The 20634-nt window shown below is 35.6% G+C and overlaps 1 protein-coding gene across 1 annotated transcript in view; it reads left to right on the top strand.

The window, feature by feature from the left end:
- The window catches only part of IFT74 (intraflagellar transport 74), a 32252-nt gene that overhangs the window by 10339 nt on the left and 1279 nt on the right, over nucleotides 1–20634 (top strand). The window contains exons 9-19 of the mRNA XM_042874205.1: nucleotides 2737–2875; nucleotides 3863–3925; nucleotides 4853–4996; nucleotides 5636–5676; nucleotides 6812–6891; nucleotides 10427–10480; nucleotides 11264–11361; nucleotides 12285–12411; nucleotides 16136–16299; nucleotides 16883–17008; nucleotides 19319–19379. Of these exons, the coding sequence (XP_042730139.1) occupies nucleotides 2737–2875; nucleotides 3863–3925; nucleotides 4853–4996; nucleotides 5636–5676; nucleotides 6812–6891; nucleotides 10427–10480; nucleotides 11264–11361; nucleotides 12285–12411; nucleotides 16136–16299; nucleotides 16883–17008; nucleotides 19319–19379 (1097 nt within the window). The remainder of the gene's footprint in view (nucleotides 1–2736; nucleotides 2876–3862; nucleotides 3926–4852; nucleotides 4997–5635; nucleotides 5677–6811; nucleotides 6892–10426; nucleotides 10481–11263; nucleotides 11362–12284; nucleotides 12412–16135; nucleotides 16300–16882; nucleotides 17009–19318; nucleotides 19380–20634) is intronic.

The following is a 20634-nucleotide window of genomic DNA, read 5'->3' as shown; positions in this document are numbered from 1 at the left end:
GAAAACAAGAATTGAGATATTTGCTTAAAGTGCTTCTTGCAGAGTTTTCACTGAATTTTGCAGGGTCCAGTCTACTTAAGGAAGCTCAGTTGCACAAATAAGGAAGTAAATGTAGGCAGCCATAAAAAGAAAAAAGAAATATATCAATCCTTAAAAAGAGTGCCACAAAGCCTTTGATAAGTTGGGAGTAGATGAAGTCACAGGCCAATTGGTCACATCTGATTGCTTTTGTGGGTTTGTGTCTCTGAGGAGTAGCTTCGTTCACTTACCTGAATCATTGTGTACACTTCTTTGACTTCCTCAAAAGAGGAATGCATACTACTCTGAACCACTGTGTATTTTTGCTCTTATTGGAAGTTTGCATCGAACACAAAAAGACACAGTAAGTGGCAGGGATGAGGGGTACTAGTAACAGCAGTGGTAGAATGTTGCTGTATTAGGAACTGTTGTAGTCAAAGGCTGTACTGGTTCTTGAATACTTTTTGGAGGCAGTTTGTGTATTACTAGTGGAAAACATGCGGGGGTTTTTGAAAACTCCCCATATCAACTGCATTTAAGCTGAAACTTAATGGCACACTTGGACTTCAGAGATACCTCTTCAAAGATGCTCAGAAACAGAGCAGACATTAACCATGGCATCTAGAAATACGATTAATAGCATTATCATATCAGATTTAAAAAAAAAAAAAAAAAAACATGCTGTCATTAATAGAGTGGGGAAAAAATATTGGATATTATTTTAACAGTTACTCAGTTTGTAAGTTAATAACAATCAAGTTAACAATGAAAATTAATTTAAATGTTTTTTATGAGTTCAAGGAAAGAGTTAACGTATCTGAGTAACCGGGATGCCATTAACAGGAAAAATCATTTTTCTGTCTAAAAATTCACTGCAAATATGTCCAAGTCAAAACGCAGTCCCCATTCTTTAATATATCTTTGAAAACTTAGAGTTTTTCTTACAAAGTTGATTTCCTGCATTTATACGGGGGAACAGTTGTAAGCAACCGAAGAACAAGGAAGGATCTATGATTTTAATTGCAGTGCAGCTTTTCAGTAAAACCAGAATTGCTGCTTAAGGGAATTATTTTGGAAAGAAACTGAGCCTAGTAATACATAGATAGAACCCTGACATGTCCTTGTTACTTCAACTCCAAAATGTTTTATTCAGAAGATTTCCTTGGAGGATTCTGTGCAACTTGTACCATTCAGTGGTAATGTAACTCCTGTTGCTTTTGTTACATATGTAAAGAAAACTGCAGATCTGGGAGGCAATGAGGTCTGTATAATCAGGCACTCTGCTTTTTAGAAGTGAATCAGGCTGTACTCCAGCTTTTTACTGAAGCACAATCAACAACTTCGTGCGTACAAGGTTCGTAGCAATTCCTGAACTTTTAATGTATGTCAAGATATATTTGTTTCCAGTCTAGCAGAAAAGCTTTAAAAGAAAACCTTTGCCTACATTTTGAAAAAGATGTGCCAAGTGTCTTACCTTTCTGTTGCTTCTTGGAGCACCATATACCCACACAGACTTCTCACTGCACTGACAAGAAATATATCATGTAACAGCACTTTGTTTTTTTTCAACCTTTGTACCTAATGAATAAGCAAGCCATGTAAAAAAATAAGGAAACTGGAATATCTTAGCAAAACATTGACTAGGTTGAGTAATTTTGTATAATCATCTTCAATTTAATTGGTTCTGCAGCCAATAGGATAGCCTGATGGTAGCATGCTCAAGTGTCAAGTTCCAGATCATATAGGAAGCACTGAGTTAAAATGCCACTGGATATTTACAAGCAAGGTGGATTATTGTCGATTAAAGAAATGTTGGAGATGGATAAAAGTTTGGACTTTTTTAATGTGATTTGTCAGGACATTAAGAATTTTTTGAAAGATTTGCATGCTGAGGTAAAGAGCTGTGCTTAAATAGTTGCTTAAGTCTTTGTTAAGTTCTTGTGGTTTAGAAGCATCGAAGAAAAGAAAAAAAAAAAGAAACAACCTATGGAGTGTTATAGATCAAGTTCAGTATTTATAAAAATTACAAGCATTTAAGGACATGGGCTGTAAGTCAGGAAGAAATCCCTAAGAAGAAAAGGAAGGTACTTGTTCTGATCAGAAACCATGTTTATATGCATATTTACAAAGACATTATCGTGATACACAAACATTGTGTCCTGTAATTTTTTCTCCTAATGGTGCTCATTCTGCAGGCTTCATTCTACCCAGTGTATAGCTTGAAACTGGAAAAGGATTTGCCTTCCTCTCATTCTCCATTCTCAACTATGTAGATGAGTAGAAACCTTTTTACTTCAGTAGCTCTCTATTGTGTTGATGCCTCGATTTTTTTTACTTAGTATCTCAAATGTTTTGTGACTTCCAAGCCTCAATCCTATTTCAGTTTCCCTCGAAATCTAGTGTTGTGCTCCCTTGAATAATGAATCCTTTGGGACAACCATTGCTAATATTTTTATTGCCTCTTAAAAAAGCACTGAGCTTTAACTTTCTTTCAGAACACAACTACCAGAGACAATGCATAACAGCAAAGTCAATCATTTCTGGTCTCATAGAGATATTGAGGTATCTAGCCCAGAGTCCCTGTCATTAAAAACTAGAGACTTATTAGAGGTAAAGGTACTACTTTGTAATGTGTCTTCTCCTACTTTTTACATCAGTGGGGTTGGAAAAATAGTAGTAGAGACTTCTAAAAGTCACAAATGTGTGCTATTCTTACAGCACAGAAAAGTTAATTCAAGCCGTGGAAGAAGATATTGAACGTGAAAAAGTTGCAGCAGATGACATAATAAAGGACATGACTGAGGAAAATCAAGTTAAGTATATGGAGATGAAGGCTGCAAATGAAAAGGTGTCCCAGGTTCGTTTATTTCTTAGTATTTAACCTAAAAAGTTTCTTACCCTGGCTCCGCTCATTATAGGTACAGTTTAAATATTCAAGTAAAAACTGAGTAATACAATAACAAACTTGCCAGTATATTGATGAATTGTAGGGGTGCCTGAAAAATACATAGAAAACATATATGTTACATTTTAGAATTTCTTAGAAACAAATCGTGTTCATCATTTTCTTTTTAAATTTGGAGACCAGCATGCAGATTTTAAGTCTTCTGTAGTGTTTAGGTGCTCAACCACATGTGAAAAGTGAGCAAAAGGTAAAAAGCAATCACAGTGGTTTTACATGCACTAAAGCGAAATTTTCTCATCCTGTGCACAAAAATAAATCTGACTGTTTGTTTTTTTTTTTTGCTTCTTGTTCTGTGTCTGGATGTATGACAGCAGTAAACTGTGCCTTCTAAAATTTTTACTGTTTCACTAGTTCTAATGTTAACAAAAGCAGTAACATCTCTAGGATTGGAATAACCTCACTGAACTTCAGGCATGCAGTCTTAGAAGGCTCCCTTATGTAGCCTGTATGGGGAGTAACATCTTTGAAGGCCAGTGCTTCCCAGCTATCTCTAGATGAGCTGAATCGTTAGTCAGGACCTACCTGTTTCTTCACTGTGAATAAGCTGTGGTGGCTTGTTCAGGTTTTAAAATCTGACTTTAAATTCTAAAACAGGAATGATAAACTCTACTCTCAGTATTGATTTTAAGAAAAAGGCGGCAGAAAGGGCAAACATTTTTTGGTTATTACCCAACAGCAAGGAAGAGTTACAAGAGTTAATTTCAGAAAAAAACTTTTCCAATTAAGTGAATATTATATGTAAGCTAGTTGGAGAAGCAGAGTTTATCCAAAGAAGATGATGTTTCACAGCATCTTCTGGATACTAGACTGCAGAATGAAAATTAATTTAATCAAGTGGTAATTTTAATCTAAATATTGGTGGTTTTTTTCCCTGTTTAGGAATTGTTTGCTCAGCAGCGGGAATTGGATGCATTAAGCATAAAGGAGGTGTCTCTGAGAGCTGTATGTATGATAAAAGCAAGCCTGAGTACCAATGTTTGCAGAATTGCAGTGTAAAAAACTAATACCTTCCTCCTTAGATTTCCATTTGCTGTAGGATTATGCCTTAGAAGTGGATATCAAAGCTGCCTCTCTATTTTCCACCAATCATTTATAATCAGTTGTGGATTAACATGTTTCTTCTAGATCTCAAATACAAAATTTGGGTGGCAGTAATGAGGTTTCCAAGTGTTAGTCATTTAGTTGTCAAATGTTTTGTGTGACTTCTGGCTGATTTGCAGTTATCCTCTGAAGATAAGTGTGAAATTACCATTCACATTCTTAAGGATTTGTGAGATTTAATTTTTCAACATGATTTCAGGATGTGGGAGAATGATTTTCTTCTTTCACAATTGTGCTTCAAGTAAATGACATTTGAGTATGAAATTTAAAGTAGTACCTGCTAAATTTTTTTTTATCCCACATAAACAACTTTTTTTCATACGTTGTTAAAATACTAAGCAAAAAGTTTCTCACATTAGCTTCCTTACAGATAGAAAGGGATCTGTAAGCTGAAACATACAGTCGTGTCTGTCTTCCATAAGTATCATTTTTGGATACCTGCAAACATTTTTCAGGTCCTTTGGAATGATCTACATGGTTTGTGTTCCCTTAGAAATTATAAAATAGCAGTAAGCCTACTCAGAATGTTGGCCTGGGGATGAACCCTCAGAGCAAGAAATGCTGACTGGTATATTCCACTCAAAAAAATGCAATGTTGATTCTAGATTATAGAGTACATTCTTTATACTACTTCTGTACTATTTGTAACAATCAAGCTTCACTTTCTATATAGAGACGATGAGCAGTGCTGTTCAATTAGAGCATAATTTCTGCAATGTTCTTTTGCAGTCTGGAAGTTGCTAGTAGGTGCTTTGTTTTTCATAACAGGAAATAGCACACTCCCAGGTGAAACTGGAGGCAGTGCAGCTGTGTGAAAAGCTCAGTGAGCTTGAAGAACATCGGAATCAAATGATTGCTGAGGACAAGAACATGGAATCTCCACAGGAGGAAAGGGAGAGATTACTAAAGCAGGCAAGAACATAAAATCATATGATTTAGTGGAATCTCTGAGTCAATCAGTGTATTAAGGAATGAGAGTATTTGAACACACTTCTCTTTGAGTATTGTCGTTATTTGCTCTTTAACTAGCACAAACCATGTGATTATATACATGAAGGGATGAAGAGATGTTTCAGGTTTGGCTAAAACAAAATTAGCACAGTCAACTTTTCATCTGGTCGACTTTTTCCAGTTCATCATTCTTTTGTTATGATGAAAGCTGATCCTATCGAACCATACTATAGCATAACTCCAGACAGTATCATTTTGAGATGGCTTACAGATGTACTGGTCAAAGAAAAGTTTGTTACTTTACAAGGAACTTCACTGCGTTATATAGCCTTTCATACACGGGTTGTTATATTGAACATTACTAATGAGTATATCACATAGTTAAGAGAGCATTCAGAAAGCAAAGGAGCACTTGGAAGAAATCAAGCATACATTATTCCTGTTTTATTCAGTGAAGAACTGTTGCTGAATAATGTGGCAGCAAGTTTTCATAGGCCGAATCTATTCTCTGCTGTAATGAATAACGAAATAATTTTATAGATTTTTCCTTTCTTCATCTGTAGATTTTACTTCATCTTCCAAAGTTGTACTTTTTTACAGGTTAAAGAAGAAAATCAAGAAATAGCAAGCATGGAAAGACAGTGAGTAATCCCATTTTTTTGTTGCTATACATTTCATTTAGCGCCTAATGAGAAATAATTGAATCCATCACATATTCATCACATGCTGCAAACTCTACACGTCTTAACCTTCCCCAGGGAACAGTATATATTCTGCTTCAGCTAAATAATTTTTGTAGTGATCAACAGTTTAGGTCTGCATAGAATATTTTTTATCATTACAAACATGCCTTAAGAACAGTAAGTTCTTAATAAAACTGATGTAAACTTCTTTAAGGTTGTAAAACACATTCATCCCTAAAGAGTTATCCGTTGTAGACACCCTTATTTTTTTGTTATGCTCTCTTAAGACTTCAGAGTTACAAAGTTGTTTACACAGATTTCAATTCTGAGGAGTAACCGGGCATTGCTTCTTGGTTTTTGGATACTACATCTTTTTGATGGTTTGCCATAAGCTCTGGTTGATAGTTTTTTGTCATTTGAGCCTTATGATTTTTTTTTTTTATTCACAGAAGATTTGACATGATACTTTAACTGTCCTAGAAACAATTTAAAATTCTTCTAAGCGGTATTACTGATTGTAATCATTGGTTAATTTTTAATACATTGACAGCTTTTGATTGGTTAATAAGTTATTTAACAGAGTTCTTCATAATATATACTAACAGAGAATTGTATGTGGGAACTTACAGAAAAATGTTTGAGGTAGCTTTCTTTCTCGTTTTGACTGATTATCTCATACAGTGTTTAATTTGGCAATTTCTTAGAAGATTTTAGTGATCACATTGATGATTTTTACATTTTAAAAGGTAATTTTGTTGTAGTTTGCTAATTACATTGCATCTCTTGCTAATTACACTGCATCTCACATCAGTTGCATCTCTTGCAAAACTGGCCAGCAGAGGGGCCAGTTGAGTAAGAGAAAAGCTACTGATGACTCACAAAAAAGATTTCAATTAAAAAGAGTAATAGTTCTGACACCTAATGTAGACTAGCCACATTACTATTATTATAAAAGGTATATGTAATTCTAATATTGTTTTGCCTTTGTGAAGCTATGTTTTGCTGGTTTGATTCTAATACTTCTCTCTATCTTAAAAAAAAAATGTAATTGACAAAGTAGTTTTAACTTTGGATTTCGTTATCTGCTTATTAGGCTGGCAGAAGTAAGAAAGAAAACAAACCATTTTAAAAAGGTTATTCAACAACTTGACATGGATTTGGAGAAGCATCAAGGTAGGATCACTTCACAGTGATGTTAGGTGACACAGACCTACATCTGGAAAATATACCATGTCATGACATACATACTTGAAACTTCTGTGCTCATGCGCACATTCATTGTTCACCATCAGAACATGGGCTGGTGTCTAGAGCTGCAGACTTCTCTTTCAGAGAAGCTGAAAAATGAGAAGCTGAGAAAGCAAGAAATGACAACACGATGATAGGAGCATTCATCAAGTTTGTTTGATTGGTAAAACTATCAAACTGATAGTAGTACAGCTGTCTGGCTTTCTGTCCAATTTTTTATCAGTGAATGTGGAACTGAGAAGGTTTGAACTGATGCTAATATGCAAAGCAGCCGGAACTCAGCTATTCTTTTATCTGACATCTCACGCTGATGTCAGCAGGGAGAGCTTGTGAGTTGCCTGAAAGCTGTGTTAGCTTCGAAGCTTATCTGCAGCAAGCAACTGCTGTAGTGTAGCAGGCTATGTTAGATCTGGATTAGTACTAGCACTGAAAGTTATAGTTGTTAAGAAAATTGCTTAGACTTTAAACGGCTGTGGAAGATGCTCTATAAAACGGAAGTTCCATAGGAAACCTAATTATAGACAATTCTGTTTATATAGGTTACAAAAACATGTGCATATATTTTGAAGAACATTCTAACAAATTCTTTAGCCTCTATAGAACTGATAAATTAATGTGTTTGGGAATTTTTTTACTTTATGCATTTTCATTAGCAACCATTGTGAATTTTAACAATGAATTTCTTCAAAGTGAGTAAGTATTTCTAAAATTGAGTGTAAACAAGTGTTGGATATGTCTACCATCTTTTGCTTACAAAGTATTTCATAGTTTTCCAGATATTTCATTATTTTTTGTAAATAATTTATAGAGTGTATTATTAACATTTCTGTTTCCACATTCTATTTTACAATCCTGCTCTTATGTTTTCATTTTTTTCTCCCTTCTCTTGTGCAACTCTCTTTGGTTTTGTTTTTATTTCTTTGGAGAAGTGCAGAAGGTTAGAATTGAATTATTTTTCACAATTTATAGTAAGATTCACATATTGTGAGTTATTCATTACTAATCTTACTTCCTTCACTTTTCCAGAAAAAAAAAATTCTGTTGGAAAACAGGATTTAAAGCACATGTAGGAGAAAGCACTTGCTCTCCATCAACATCTTAAGTAACAGTCGGGATATGAAGAAGAAAGCTACCTTGTGATCTTACTTGAAAGATCTTTTACTTTTTGAGTAACAGTTTGTCAGTATATTATTGGAGAAATAAGTCTGTCTTTCTAAAAATAACAGATGTGCTTAAAAAGTAATGTAGAAAGGGTCATTCAGCTGAAGGCACTGCAGCCCATACATTTCATTCAGGCCTGTATGTGAGGACAAGAAAAGGCTTAGCTTTACTGCTGGCTTCTGAAACGGGTGATTTTCTGCTAATAAAAGCCCAAATAGCAAGTGAAGATCTAAGCTAGGTTAACTTAGGACAGAGGAATGTTGGTATCACCCCAATGGGGCTGAACATCTCCAGATTGGGCTCCATGAAAGGAATGGTGTTTTAGTGGGCATGGTGCTGATGGGTTGATGGTTGGACCTTCTGATGTTAGATAACGATTCTATAGTACTTTGATTCTCAGTTTAAAGCACACCAGTTGCAACCTGCAAGTAGCTGCAGCTTTTATATACTTCAGTGTAATAGATAAGGGATAGTCCAATGTCTTGTATGTCTATGAAAGGGGCAGTATGTTTGGGAAAGCATTTGTTTTCAGACAGCATTTGGCTGTCCTAATGTTTGAGACTGCTCCTGACATGTTCATACTATACAGTCTGGCTGTGCTGACGTTGTGCTAGTAATCATATCATGGAATGGCCAGGATTGAAAAGGACCACAATGCTCATCTAGTTCCAACCCCCTGCTAAGTGCAGGGTCACCAACCAGCAGACCAGGCTGCCCAGAGCCACATCCAGCCTGGCCTTCAATGCCTGCAGGGATGGGGCATCCACAGCCTCCTTGGGCAACCTGTTCCAGTGCCTCACCACCCTCTGTGTGAAAAACTTCCTCCTAATATCTAACTTGAACTTCCTCTGTCTTAGTTTAAAACCATTCCTCTATGTCCTGTTGCTGTCCACCCTTGTAAACAGCCATTCTCCCTCCTGTTTATACGCTGTTTATATGTAATGAGTTGTATTCTTCTGGTTTTTATCTTTTGTTTTAAACTTTGTTTCAGCAGAAGGATTGTTTGCCTATAGCAAATTTATGGAAATTTATAACATGTAATTGTGTATAGTGAATGGTGTGCATGGCAACAAAAAGAATAACCAATGCATTCATAAGTTGGTAGCAGAACTAATAATTCTTTTACGCATTAAGGCACTTCAGATTCTCTCTTGTCTTCTTCTTTGTCCTTGAATTTCCTGACCTCCCTCTTCCCCCCAGATTAATTTCTGGCTCAGTATTTAAATTGCATATTTCAAAACACGGGTCTTCCATTTTACTAGTATTCTTTACAGCATCACAGAACTGTAGGGGTTGGAAGGGGACGCTGGAGATCAATCCAAGCCCTCTGCCAAAGTACATTCATGCAGGAGGTTGACCAGGAGAGTGTCCAGGTGTATCTTGAGTATTTCCAGAGAAGGAAACTGCACAACCTCTTTGGGCAGCCTGTTCCAGTGCTCTGTCACTCTGTCAGTAAAGAAATTCATCCTTGTGTTTGTATGCAACTTGCAGTATTCCAGTTCTTGCCTATTGCTCCTTGTCCTGTTGTACACCACTGAAAAGAGCCTGGCCCCATCTACTTGGCTCCTGCACTTTAGATATTTATGAGCAGTGATGAGATCCCCTCTTAGTCTTCTCCAGCTCAGGAGTACAACACCTCAAGTCAATTGCTAGACTGAAAGGACAGACTGAATTTTCTATTGTATTGTATTCTTTGTGCCTAATGGACAGTGAAGATCTGTTGGAAAAGATCTTTTAAACATAACTGTAGAAAAATTTCTGTGCATTTTATTCTCCTATCCCATTGCCTGTAGAGTTTCCCTGCTTATTTTTCCCTGAGATTGTCACACTGTAGCTTAAAGGCTACATGTCCTAAAGAAAGTCCATTTTGATACAAGACAGTGTCAGTGAAATGGCCAATATGTTAAACAAAGCTGCAAAAAGTTTAACAAGTTATGGTACCCAAGGACAGGAAAGCACTTTTTTCTATTATTGAAATTCACCTTACTTCAGAAAAACCCTGCCACCTTCCTCTTTCAAGCCAAGTACCTATCCTACTCTTATTTATCAAAAATTCTCATTTCCAAAAGATTTTTAAAACTGCATAGAGACTGGTTTATTAAGCTAATTATCTTTTTTAATATTAATGTATGTATTTTTAACCATGTGACAATGTGACAATACTAAATGACATCGAATGAATTTTCTATTTTTACATATTATGATTATTATTATTATTTTTTAATTGACATTTTTTCCTACCTAAAGGGATCCAGGACTGAGATGATAAAACATTAATTCGATGTTACATCTCTTGTAGGTGAGGAAAACTGGAAATATAAGGAGCTGAAGAAGAAAGAAGAAAGCATGGACAGTAAGTTATCTAATATACATCAGATAGGCGTAGTTACATTAAAATACAGGCTTTATTGTATTGTTAACAATAAAATTAGAGCTGAAGAAAAGCTATCTCCTGGTCTTTGCATAGAAGCTTGTAGTCTGTCTCAGGACAAGGTAATTGATATCTTAAGGCTTGCAACACGTTCACAAATACTCAGAGCATCTTTCAAAGCTTTTCATCAAACATCATAGGAACACATTACAGCTGTCTTGTCAGATTCATGTGCATGCTTACAAGAGTGACCATAGAAGACTGAGAAGTAGAAAAAGGACAGTAAACAACAAGAAAATGATGATGCCAGATGGATAGTAGACTCATGTCTTTATCAGAGTTTGTTATTTAGTCCAAGCCATTGGAGACAGTAAAGTTGCCTGCTACCTTTAGTAGCTTGCCTATTTTGGTTGCTTTCAGAAAAATGAAGACCAGCAAGTGCTGGACTGGACATTCAAAAAAGTATCAAAAGTGATAGTGATGAAAGTCCTGTCCTCTGGAATGGAAACCCTCAGCTTAAACCTAATGGTGACATGATATCATTAGGCAAATATGTGTATAGGGAGAAAAATGGCTGTTTTTCATTCCAACCCCTTGACAAGTTTCAAAGACTGTACCACCTGCTTTTTTTAGTACATTTAATATCAAAGCAGCCTGTCATGTGCATCATGTCAATTTAATATAAAGCTTCAAGAGAGAACTACAAGGTCTTATGATGTATCCCTGTAAACCGCGGCCTTCTTTATCATCTTTGTTGATATGTAGATTTTCTTGAAACTTTTGAAGAGGTGAAGAATCAGGAACTGGAGCGAAAGGCCCAAATAGAAACCAGTATTATTGCACTCCTGGAGCACTCAAGTAGGGTAAGCACATTTCCCTCATCCTGTCTGAAATAGGTGTTCAGAAACATGGAACAGTAGAATGAATGGATAAAGCAAGGTGATGTTTTTAATGTTTTTTTCCCAGTAAGTATCTACATAATAATCTCTTACAATGACCAAACAAGACAAACTACCACATAGAGTTGTACTACAAATAAGTATTTAATTTCTCTTTATTTCTGGGAAACAACTTTTGAATATTTGTGACCAGAAAAACAAGTGCATATGTAAGCACTGTATGTGCTGTAATGAATGTTATTCTACTCATTATAAACTTTTCAGACTAGAACTGCTGCAGTATTTTGTTTATCTAAAGTCTATGAATATACTAAGTTCAGAGATGCTTTGTCACCACTAACCAGTAAAACTGGTAGTATTCCTGTTGTCTCTCTGATGTATTTAATTATGTCTGATATGCCCTGCTATGTAATATTTTGTGTAAGTACTTTGAAAAATGCTCCCCCTTACCATCTGCCTTTCTTTGCATTTTCAAAACACTTTTCCTGTTAACATTTTTGGTTCCTGTAGATTTTTGTTGTTGTTGTTACAGAAATGTTTCAGCTGAGTAATACTTTCATTAAATCAACACTTTAATTCTCTTGTTTCAGTTTAGTACACTGTAAGGAATATGTTAGGCTGTAACACATGCTTTAGAATAGATTGATATGGCAACACATGTATTCTTAAAACTAGAAAGATAAACTTTTGTATAATCTTCATTGATCTAGCACTATGTCTTTTACTGAAAACTGACCGAATGAAAATTCATTACATTTAAATCGTTCCACTGTTTCAGTCTCTGTAGTAGAAAGGCCAATTAATAGACAGAGGAGGCTTTCAATTGCCCAATTAACATTTGTAGATTCAAAGATAAAGTGTATTCTTGTTGTTGGTAATGCACACAGAATGTGAACCACATGAAACAAATTTCATCTGTTACCAATCAAGAGTTGAAGATTATGCAGGAAGATCTCACTTTCAAATCAACTGAAATGCAGAAGTCACAGAACACTGCTAAGTATCTGATTACAGGTGAGATCAGTAATGGATTTTCAAATTCATTCCTTTAAAAACTAAAAATGACCTAAGTTGTTATATTAATAATTGTAAGATCAGTGATCTATGAATCTTGTGATACATGTGTCAGGTTGATAAATTTAAACTCATGTGAGTAACAAGTTATTTATATTTCTCAAAAGTATTTTGTTTATTCTTGTCTATAAATTATCAGCTTGTTTGCTCAAGTGTATTTTGAACATTTTAATGTATATGTATAAAGTTCTGTAAGCTAGAAGTCTGATTTTATTAACATTCACCTTGAAATAACTTTCTTCACAATCTTATGTTCACAATCAAATATTTGTAAATGTAGTTCTTAGTAGCACTTAGACACAGACTGTGGTTTTCTAACAGGGTCTGTCCCAGGGGAGAATTAACTCACAACAATGGTGAATACCACAAATTCACATTCTCAGGCTTTGATTTTGCTAAGTGAATATTAATTTTTTACTTCATTTTGGAAATACTCAAACACTTAAATTTTAGGACCGTGCTTGTAGTTTCAAAAAGCAGATGGTGCTTTTCTTTAATATCTGCATCAGGTATCTATTTAGCTCTTTATTAATACAGTTTAGAGTGGAATTGTTCTCGTAATTCTAAGCCTCTGCCAATATCATCATTGGTTCAGCAAGCTTTTCCTTATTTGTTTGGCTGAAAGGAAGGGGAAGGAATGAAGAACCATAAATCTTTTTGTTAGAAGGCTATTACATGCTGTACTTGTTAGAAATTTTCAAAATGGGAGCCTGTGCTGTTACTGCAAAGCAGATATTTGTAAATTTGTTACACAAAAAATATTACATAAATTGATTATTCTGTTGTCCATTTGTACATTTAGCATTCACTTGCCTGCAAATATGCACTTTGTGGCTGTAGCTTAGTTTTAAAAACCAATCCAGACATCACAGCTTCTAATAAGATTTTGTTCTTTCACGTGAGCAGCAGTTCTTATATTTTACAGTATAAGGAAACACAAGCAGTGTAGAAGAAATGGAAGAACATGGTTCATTCTATGTGAGGGGAGCAAAGAAAGCTACAGTATATAATTTTCAGCAGATAATTTAAACCTACAAGTAAAGTTCTGAATGCAAGCAGTCACAGATGCTATAATAAGCAACTTCAGATTCTGTAAAAAATATAGTGACTGTTCAGTTTGCATAGCTTCAGTTCCTATTAGCCCCTGAGTTACAGGTTATAGCACAGTCATCTTCAGGATTATTTTGTTGTTATTAAAACCTGGATTTTCATGCCATAGCAAATATATAAAAGGTGCATCAGCAGAGTAATTAAAAAAAAAAAAAAAAAAAGAAGCAAGAAAGGAAACCATGAAGAGTAAACAAAAGTGCTGATGGCATAGTTTCCCAAAATCATTTCCCTGGGTCACCATAGTTTGGTCTCAGGGTTTGCTTCTGTGTACACACAGCCTGCAAGATGCTGCAACTGCATGGCGTATCAGAAGGAACTGGGCTGCATCCTCTTCCTGTCACTTCCCCGAGAGAAGTTTTGAGTTTTTTTAAGTTTGGTGTTTTGTTTTGTTTTCACTGAGGCTGCTGCTAGATAAGAATAAAATTTGCCCTCTCCACTTTCTCGCCTTTCCTCAAAAACTGTGAGTGGGTCAGTGTAGCCCATTGCTGCGTCGCCCTAGATTTGTCAGTACACAGACAGAACAGTCTGAAAGTCCTTCAAGGCATTTTGGCACATGTGATGTTATTACTCTTTACATGTAAAATAAATTCCATTAAGTCAACAATTTTAAAGTAATAAAATGTTAATAGTAGTGCAACTGTGTTAAAAGTGAAAGTGTTGTGATTAGGTCTGAGTAAGTATTTAAAATCTAAAGATATTTTGCAGCTATTTCCCTCTAATTTGAATTCTTTATATAGTTTTATTTTTTGGTGGTTTTAATGCTAAAGCTCTGGTTTATGGAGGTTCATAAGTATTTGTTTGTTTTAAAACCTCCAGTGCCATAGAAACGAGAAATAGTGTGGTGGTCTGTTCAGTTTGGGTTTGGGGTCTCGCACTGACCGGTACCAGCCACCACCAAGTATAGACAGTTACAGAATATTCCAGAAAGTGTTTTCTTAAGTCGGAAGGATGCATAAACATTGAATCAAAGACAACCAAAGAAGTTCCAACTCTTTATTTTTAAATCCTCCTTTTTGCCAGAATGGAACTTTTTAGAATTTATGTGAGGGAAGATTTAGGTTGGATGTTAGGGGGAAGTTCTTTACTAGGAGAGTGGTTAGGCCCTGGAACGGGCTGCCCAGGGAGGTTGTGGATGCCCCGTCCTTGGACGTGTTTAAGGCCAGGTTGGACGGGGTCCTGGGCAACCTGATCTGAATGTGTATGTTTGGTGGCCCTGCTAGGCAGGGGGGTTGGAACTACATGATCCTTGGGGTCCCTTCCAACCCGGGTGATTCTGTGATTCTGTGTGATTCTGTAAATGCCTTTTGCATATAAGGGACCCTTTCAGTTTTACCTTATTTACCTTAGGTTCCTCTGGGTATTTGCATGTTCAACGTAAAAATTTTGGCTTGCGTTATTTTTTTGTGGTTTATTTTTTTGTTTGTTTTTGTTTTCAAATTATTTAATTATTATTGTGAGCAAAAAATTTTGAATCCAATATTTCGCTCTAAAGAAATGCATATATGGCGTAACTACAGAGGAGAAGAAATACATACCAAAATCTTGTTTCATTAAGGTTTTGATGAGGTAAGATTTTCCCAAATAATTCTGCTAAGGAAAACATACCCAGAGTTTCTGGAAAAGTGAGCTCTTCCTCTTTCACACGTGCGTTTCCACTTCCTTCTGCTGTAGTGATCTCTACTGCCTTGGTTAAGTTGGGAAAAAAAATATTCCTACTCTTTTCCTAGCGAATCAGCACAAACCTGAATGTGGAGCACGATGCTCAGCCTATGCCAGGAGTTCTCATCTCTTCCAGTAGCTCACTTTGCCCGATGCTTTAGAATGCAGAAAGATCTGCATTATTGATATTCTGAGTGAGGCACAGCCCTGTCATGTAAGACTGCATATCCATGTTTTTAAACTTTCAAGACTATAAGGAAGACTCAAGAATGAGAAGGCAGACAGCTGTCCAAAATCACATCTACCCCTATCTAGTCCTTCTATACTCCTAACTTTGTTCATTACCTGTATTGTTCCTTTCTAACTGTCAGAAGTAAATGCTGTGTATTATCTCACATGCTCAGTTTGTAAGCTGTGGCAATTCTGGTTTCTGTGGAGATATGGAAGAATTTTCCTTTGCTGAGTCAATGTTCAAAGAAAAAACTGGCAATTTCATCTCATAAAAGGAAGGCTTACCATATAGAAACAAACAAACAAAAAAAGCAATACCAGGCTAAAAAACTAATATAAACAGATCTTTAAAATCACATTATTGTAGTCAGCTTTTGGTAAGGTATTCCCACTGCTTTAAAACTTTAAATTGACAGATGCTATAAGCAACTTTAAAATAGAAATACCACACTGTGATACAGAAAATCACTGTATTTCCATTATTCTTCACTTACGGAATATGATGCAATAATTTATTAGTTTGGAACTCAGGATGAATGTGAAGATTGAACTTTGTGCTTTCATTCACATTAACGTTTCCACGCGTGTCAAAATCAGGGAGATATGCAGGACCTATTTTATTGCTCAACAAAAGTCACCAGTGATTGTGCATTTGGTGTTACAGAAAGTCAGAAGCTGCAAATGGACCTGCAGAAGATGGAACTTCTGGAGGGCAAGATGACTGATGAACTGGCTTCACTTAAAGAGAGAATTGAAAAAACCACAGCAGATTTGGAGGTTTATAAAGATCTGCCAGCTCTGAAAGCATCAGGAGAAGAGAAGAAAAAGGTAATAATAGGAGTGAAGCTTGGAATTATACAGAATACATGGGGATTCTTTGTTTACAGGCACTGAGAAAACTGTAATCCACACTTACTAATGAGGTACCTGTGGCAGTTTATGAGCTGGATACCTTCTGATAACTTCCTTCCCACAGAACTTCCCTTTTATTTTACTGGTTCTTCTGATCTTCTCTGCTGTAACTTATGACTACCTGTAAGCTTGGATTTAGCAATCTAAACAAAACTCGCGCAAAGAAAGAAAATAACTGTGTTGTCCATGATTTGCTTGGAAACAAACTCTGTGTGGAGCAGTTCCTATTTCACTGGAAATAGGATAAATTTCCTACAAATTCTTAAGGTTGGATTCATACTTGTCCAGATACAGTACTGTTTGGACTTACAACTTGTTCATAACTGTTAAATGTTATCACTGTGATAGGGCATACATTGTTTACAGAAAAGTAATATGACTTCTTTAGGAGTTCTAGAAGGAGGAGTTACCATCTGGAAAGTTGAATGAAAATAATTTGTCTCTAGCCTAGAGCAAATGAATTCACCCATTCATCTGTTTGTATTTCTTTTTCAACTAGAGACTACAGGAGGAGAAGGAAAAATTAACAAAACTTAGCCATGGTTTCAAGAAAATAATGGAAACCTTGAATGCAGAATACGAGACCCTGAAAAGAGAGCTGCAGGAGAATGAGACCTATTCTCAGGTACAGCTCAAGCTACGGATCATCACTTCTGTTGTTTCTATCCCAGTTTCATTTCCTCATACACATGAAGCATGAACTGAATCAATTTATTCCTTCTCAGGAAGAATTTGAAGCATGCATTGCAAATGCATAGCCAAATTTTCCAATTTTAAACAGAAATTAATACTGTAGCAATAAGTTTATTGTAAGCTTTGGATTTCAGAATTGCTAAGGATGAGTCTTTCAAAGCTTAAAAATTTTGAATACTTTATTTAAGTGTTGCCATCAGTTTTGCTCAGAACTCTGCCCCTCCCACTGTTTGCAAAGTTTTGAGAACTCATTTAGGAAGAAAGTAAAAAGAAAAAAAGAAAAAAAAAAAATTCTCATTAGTTAGATCAGATCACTTTCCTTTCTGAAGTTCTGCTGATAAGTTTTTTCTTTGCAGCCTATACTGCTATTTTTCTTTTTGTAGTCCTTGTGCTCTTGGCTGAGCTTATAGGGTTTGTTAGGGCTTCCTTAAGTCCAAGCAACTTCAGTGTATGTGTACATTTCAGAAGTGAGTCAAGAAGGAAGCTGTTTTCAAACTTGTGAGCAGCTTTGATTCTTCCATTATAAGCTCTCATTAATTCTTGTCATTTTGACAAAAGAAATTTACTGCCATACAGGTGTGGATGCACAGAAGGGAAATGGATGACCTCAAAATAAAATAATCTGGAGAATGGGATTTGTTTATTTTCTTTTTCACTCAGTTTTATTGTTTAGGTTATTGAGAACTTATTAAGTTCTAAGTGAGTAAGTAAAAACTTTATGGATCAAACAAGTGAAGACATGAAGGTGGCTCCAGTCAAGAAGATGCACATTACACATACAGCATGCGATTATTGTGGTGATGATACAAATCTCCAAAATCTGCAAAACTTCAGAATATCATGTTTTTAATACCAGAATCGGATTTTAAACACTTGATAGGTTTAAGATACTTTTTGAAGAGTGATGCCAAAAAATATATACAGTGGTAATTGTACATTATTTTTCCAGTTTGTTAGGCTGCAGCCATTCTATTTCTGTGCAAAATGGATTTGTCTCTTTGCTTTTTATGTCACACATGTGAAAGTCACAAGGACAAAGGTATAAACTGGAAGCAGCTGATTAGTTGATATGCACCAAGTATTCAGAAGCACAGTTAGCATTTACGTATTTTGAGGCTTGGGGTAATTTTGCAAGCAGTGTTAAGTTCTGACCTTCAAGGAATTGGTACTAAGATGCACTGAATATTTTCTTTAATGTGTATCTTGCAGTATTTTAAACTAGTCTTTGTTCCTAGCTGTGTTGTAGGTGGGTACAGCTATAAAGATGCAGTAATGACTGTTAGTCAGAAATACCATGCAAATAAATGTCTGCCCTGAGCGCTGTGAACCGGGGCGCTAGAAAACCAGTTCTTCACTATGAAGTTTGAGTAAGATAGGAACTGTTTCAGATCGTCTAGCTTCAGAATAAGCTTTGAAGTAAAATGTAGCAATAGTTTCCTAAGCTCTTGCTGTAGTTTCCACTGAAGTGGAAATTGAGTCTGAGAAAGATTTTCGCTTTTTGTGTTTAGAAATAACATCTCCTATCTTGAAATGCAGAATCTTGAACAGTAGCATCAGAAAAACAAATATTATAAAATCGCATTGTAAGGAAGCAGCCATCGATATAATGTCCACATTAGCTTCCTGTTGATGCTGAACGTATTGAAGAAGTGCCAGCAGTTAACCCACACTCCTGCAATCTTTTCCCTGCAGATCTGTTCTTATCACAGCTTCTGGCATCAGACAGGAAACTTAACTATGGAAGAAAGGAAGTTTCTTCCCTGTAGCTCAAAGTCCAAGACAGTGTCAGGAAACATTGTATCTTTGGTGATTTTAGATCTTACTGATTTTAAAAAGAGATCATTTTAATGATACAAAGTACGAGAATTAATATCTGTCTGTAGTGCTCATCTTTTTACCTCAGACTTACATTTACCTGCATAATTACAATCTCAAGTTCTCAGTCTGTTTGCTTTTTTTTTTTTCCCCAGGTACTATTGAATCTCTATGGAATGTTTCCACATAAATAGCAAAAAATAAATGTCTGAGGTGCTAAATTATATACAGATCAATCATTGGGAGCTTAAAAATCGTTTTGCCGTTGGGTTTGTTTGTTTGGTTTGGTTTTCATTTTTTGTGAAGTAGCCTTGATCTTATCAGGTAGTAGACTGCAAAGTACTGAAGCTTTTTTGCCTGATTCTTTGTACAAGGTAAATGTGTAATTATTTTCATTTTTGGCTCTTTTTTTTTGTTTTGTTTTCAGCTTATGAACTTGGAGAGGAAGTGGCAGCACCTAGAGCAAAATAACTTTATGATGAAGGAATGTATCCTTTTATTTAAGAAATGCAGTGAAATTCTCACATTGTATTAATTGAGGAAGAAGTCTGTTTCCTCCAGCAAAGTAAGGCAGGACGGAATGGGGTGCAGAAGACAGAGAAGGGAGGGAAGGGCTGTGCTTTGCAAATATCTGGTTTTATGGCAGCTATTATATGTAGCAAAACTTGTATGTGTGGCCTGAAACTTTAACATATCCTAAATTTCAAGATTTATCTTGCAGACTCACCTTTTTCCTGTGGGGTCAGTTTTGCCACCAGGTTTCTTACAAAGATCATTTTTATATCTGTGCAGTGTGAATTCATGCGTCAAACATATTATTGTTTTAAAATTTATGTGGCATGGTAAATGATAAAATGTAAACAACAGATTTCACACATTGTAAATATTTCTTATTATAAAAGAGGAAATGTTCAATGGGAGGTAAAATAGTGATACGGTGTGACAAGGAGATGATGTAGCTGCTAAATGGATTCAAGTGGGAGAACTACAGCACTCCTCCTCACTGCATGGTGCTAATTAGAGGTGTGTTCCTCTGTTTCTGACTAACCCTTTCCATCCAAGAGCTTCCGAAACTCCAGTAAAGCGTTATTTGCTGTAAGTGACTTTCAGAAGATAGCACTGTGTTTTTGGAAATGGATATTGCTAAACACCAGAGAAAATATCAAAATAATGTATTTCAGACAATTATATAGTAGTCTAGCCATAACGACACCACCAACAACAAAAAAGCAATTTAGGATCTGTATTTAGTCTTGTTTTTTCATATATCAGATATCCTATTTCTTATATCTGATTCTTGTATCTGATGAGTACTCTAATTCTTAGAGAAAGACTTAGTAGTTCTTGGACAAAAATGTATTCTTTATGTATGGTGAATTTATTATATATCTTTATATTTTGGATTTAAAATTCTTTAAAAATATTATATGGAAAAAATGCATTTGTTTAATAATAGCATTTGAAGGCCAGCAGAATGACTTAATTTGAGTGAAAAAATAAATCCCTTTTTATATGTGAAACGGCTGATAATAGGTGGTTCAGATTGGCTTAGACTGTTCTTTTTACTCAGCAGTGAAGACCAAATGCTTATGGCTTTGGCTTTTCAGGTTCCTGCAGAAGATTAGCTACCTTATGATTACAGGTATCTTTGATCTCTGGGCATCCTGCTGCTCTTTGAGATAGGAGTAGGTAAATGTATACAGACCTTTCCTAGGCTCATAAAATAAGGATCTGTTTTTTTAG

This window comes from Lagopus leucura, unplaced genomic scaffold (genome assembly GCF_019238085.1).
Source record: "Lagopus leucura isolate 7727_CA_CO unplaced genomic scaffold, USGS_WTPT01 Super-Scaffold_54, whole genome shotgun sequence".
NCBI lineage: Eukaryota > Metazoa > Chordata > Aves > Galliformes > Phasianidae > Lagopus > Lagopus leucura.
Note: the sequence above shows the minus strand (reverse complement) of the source record. Positions and strands in the feature narration are given on the sequence as shown.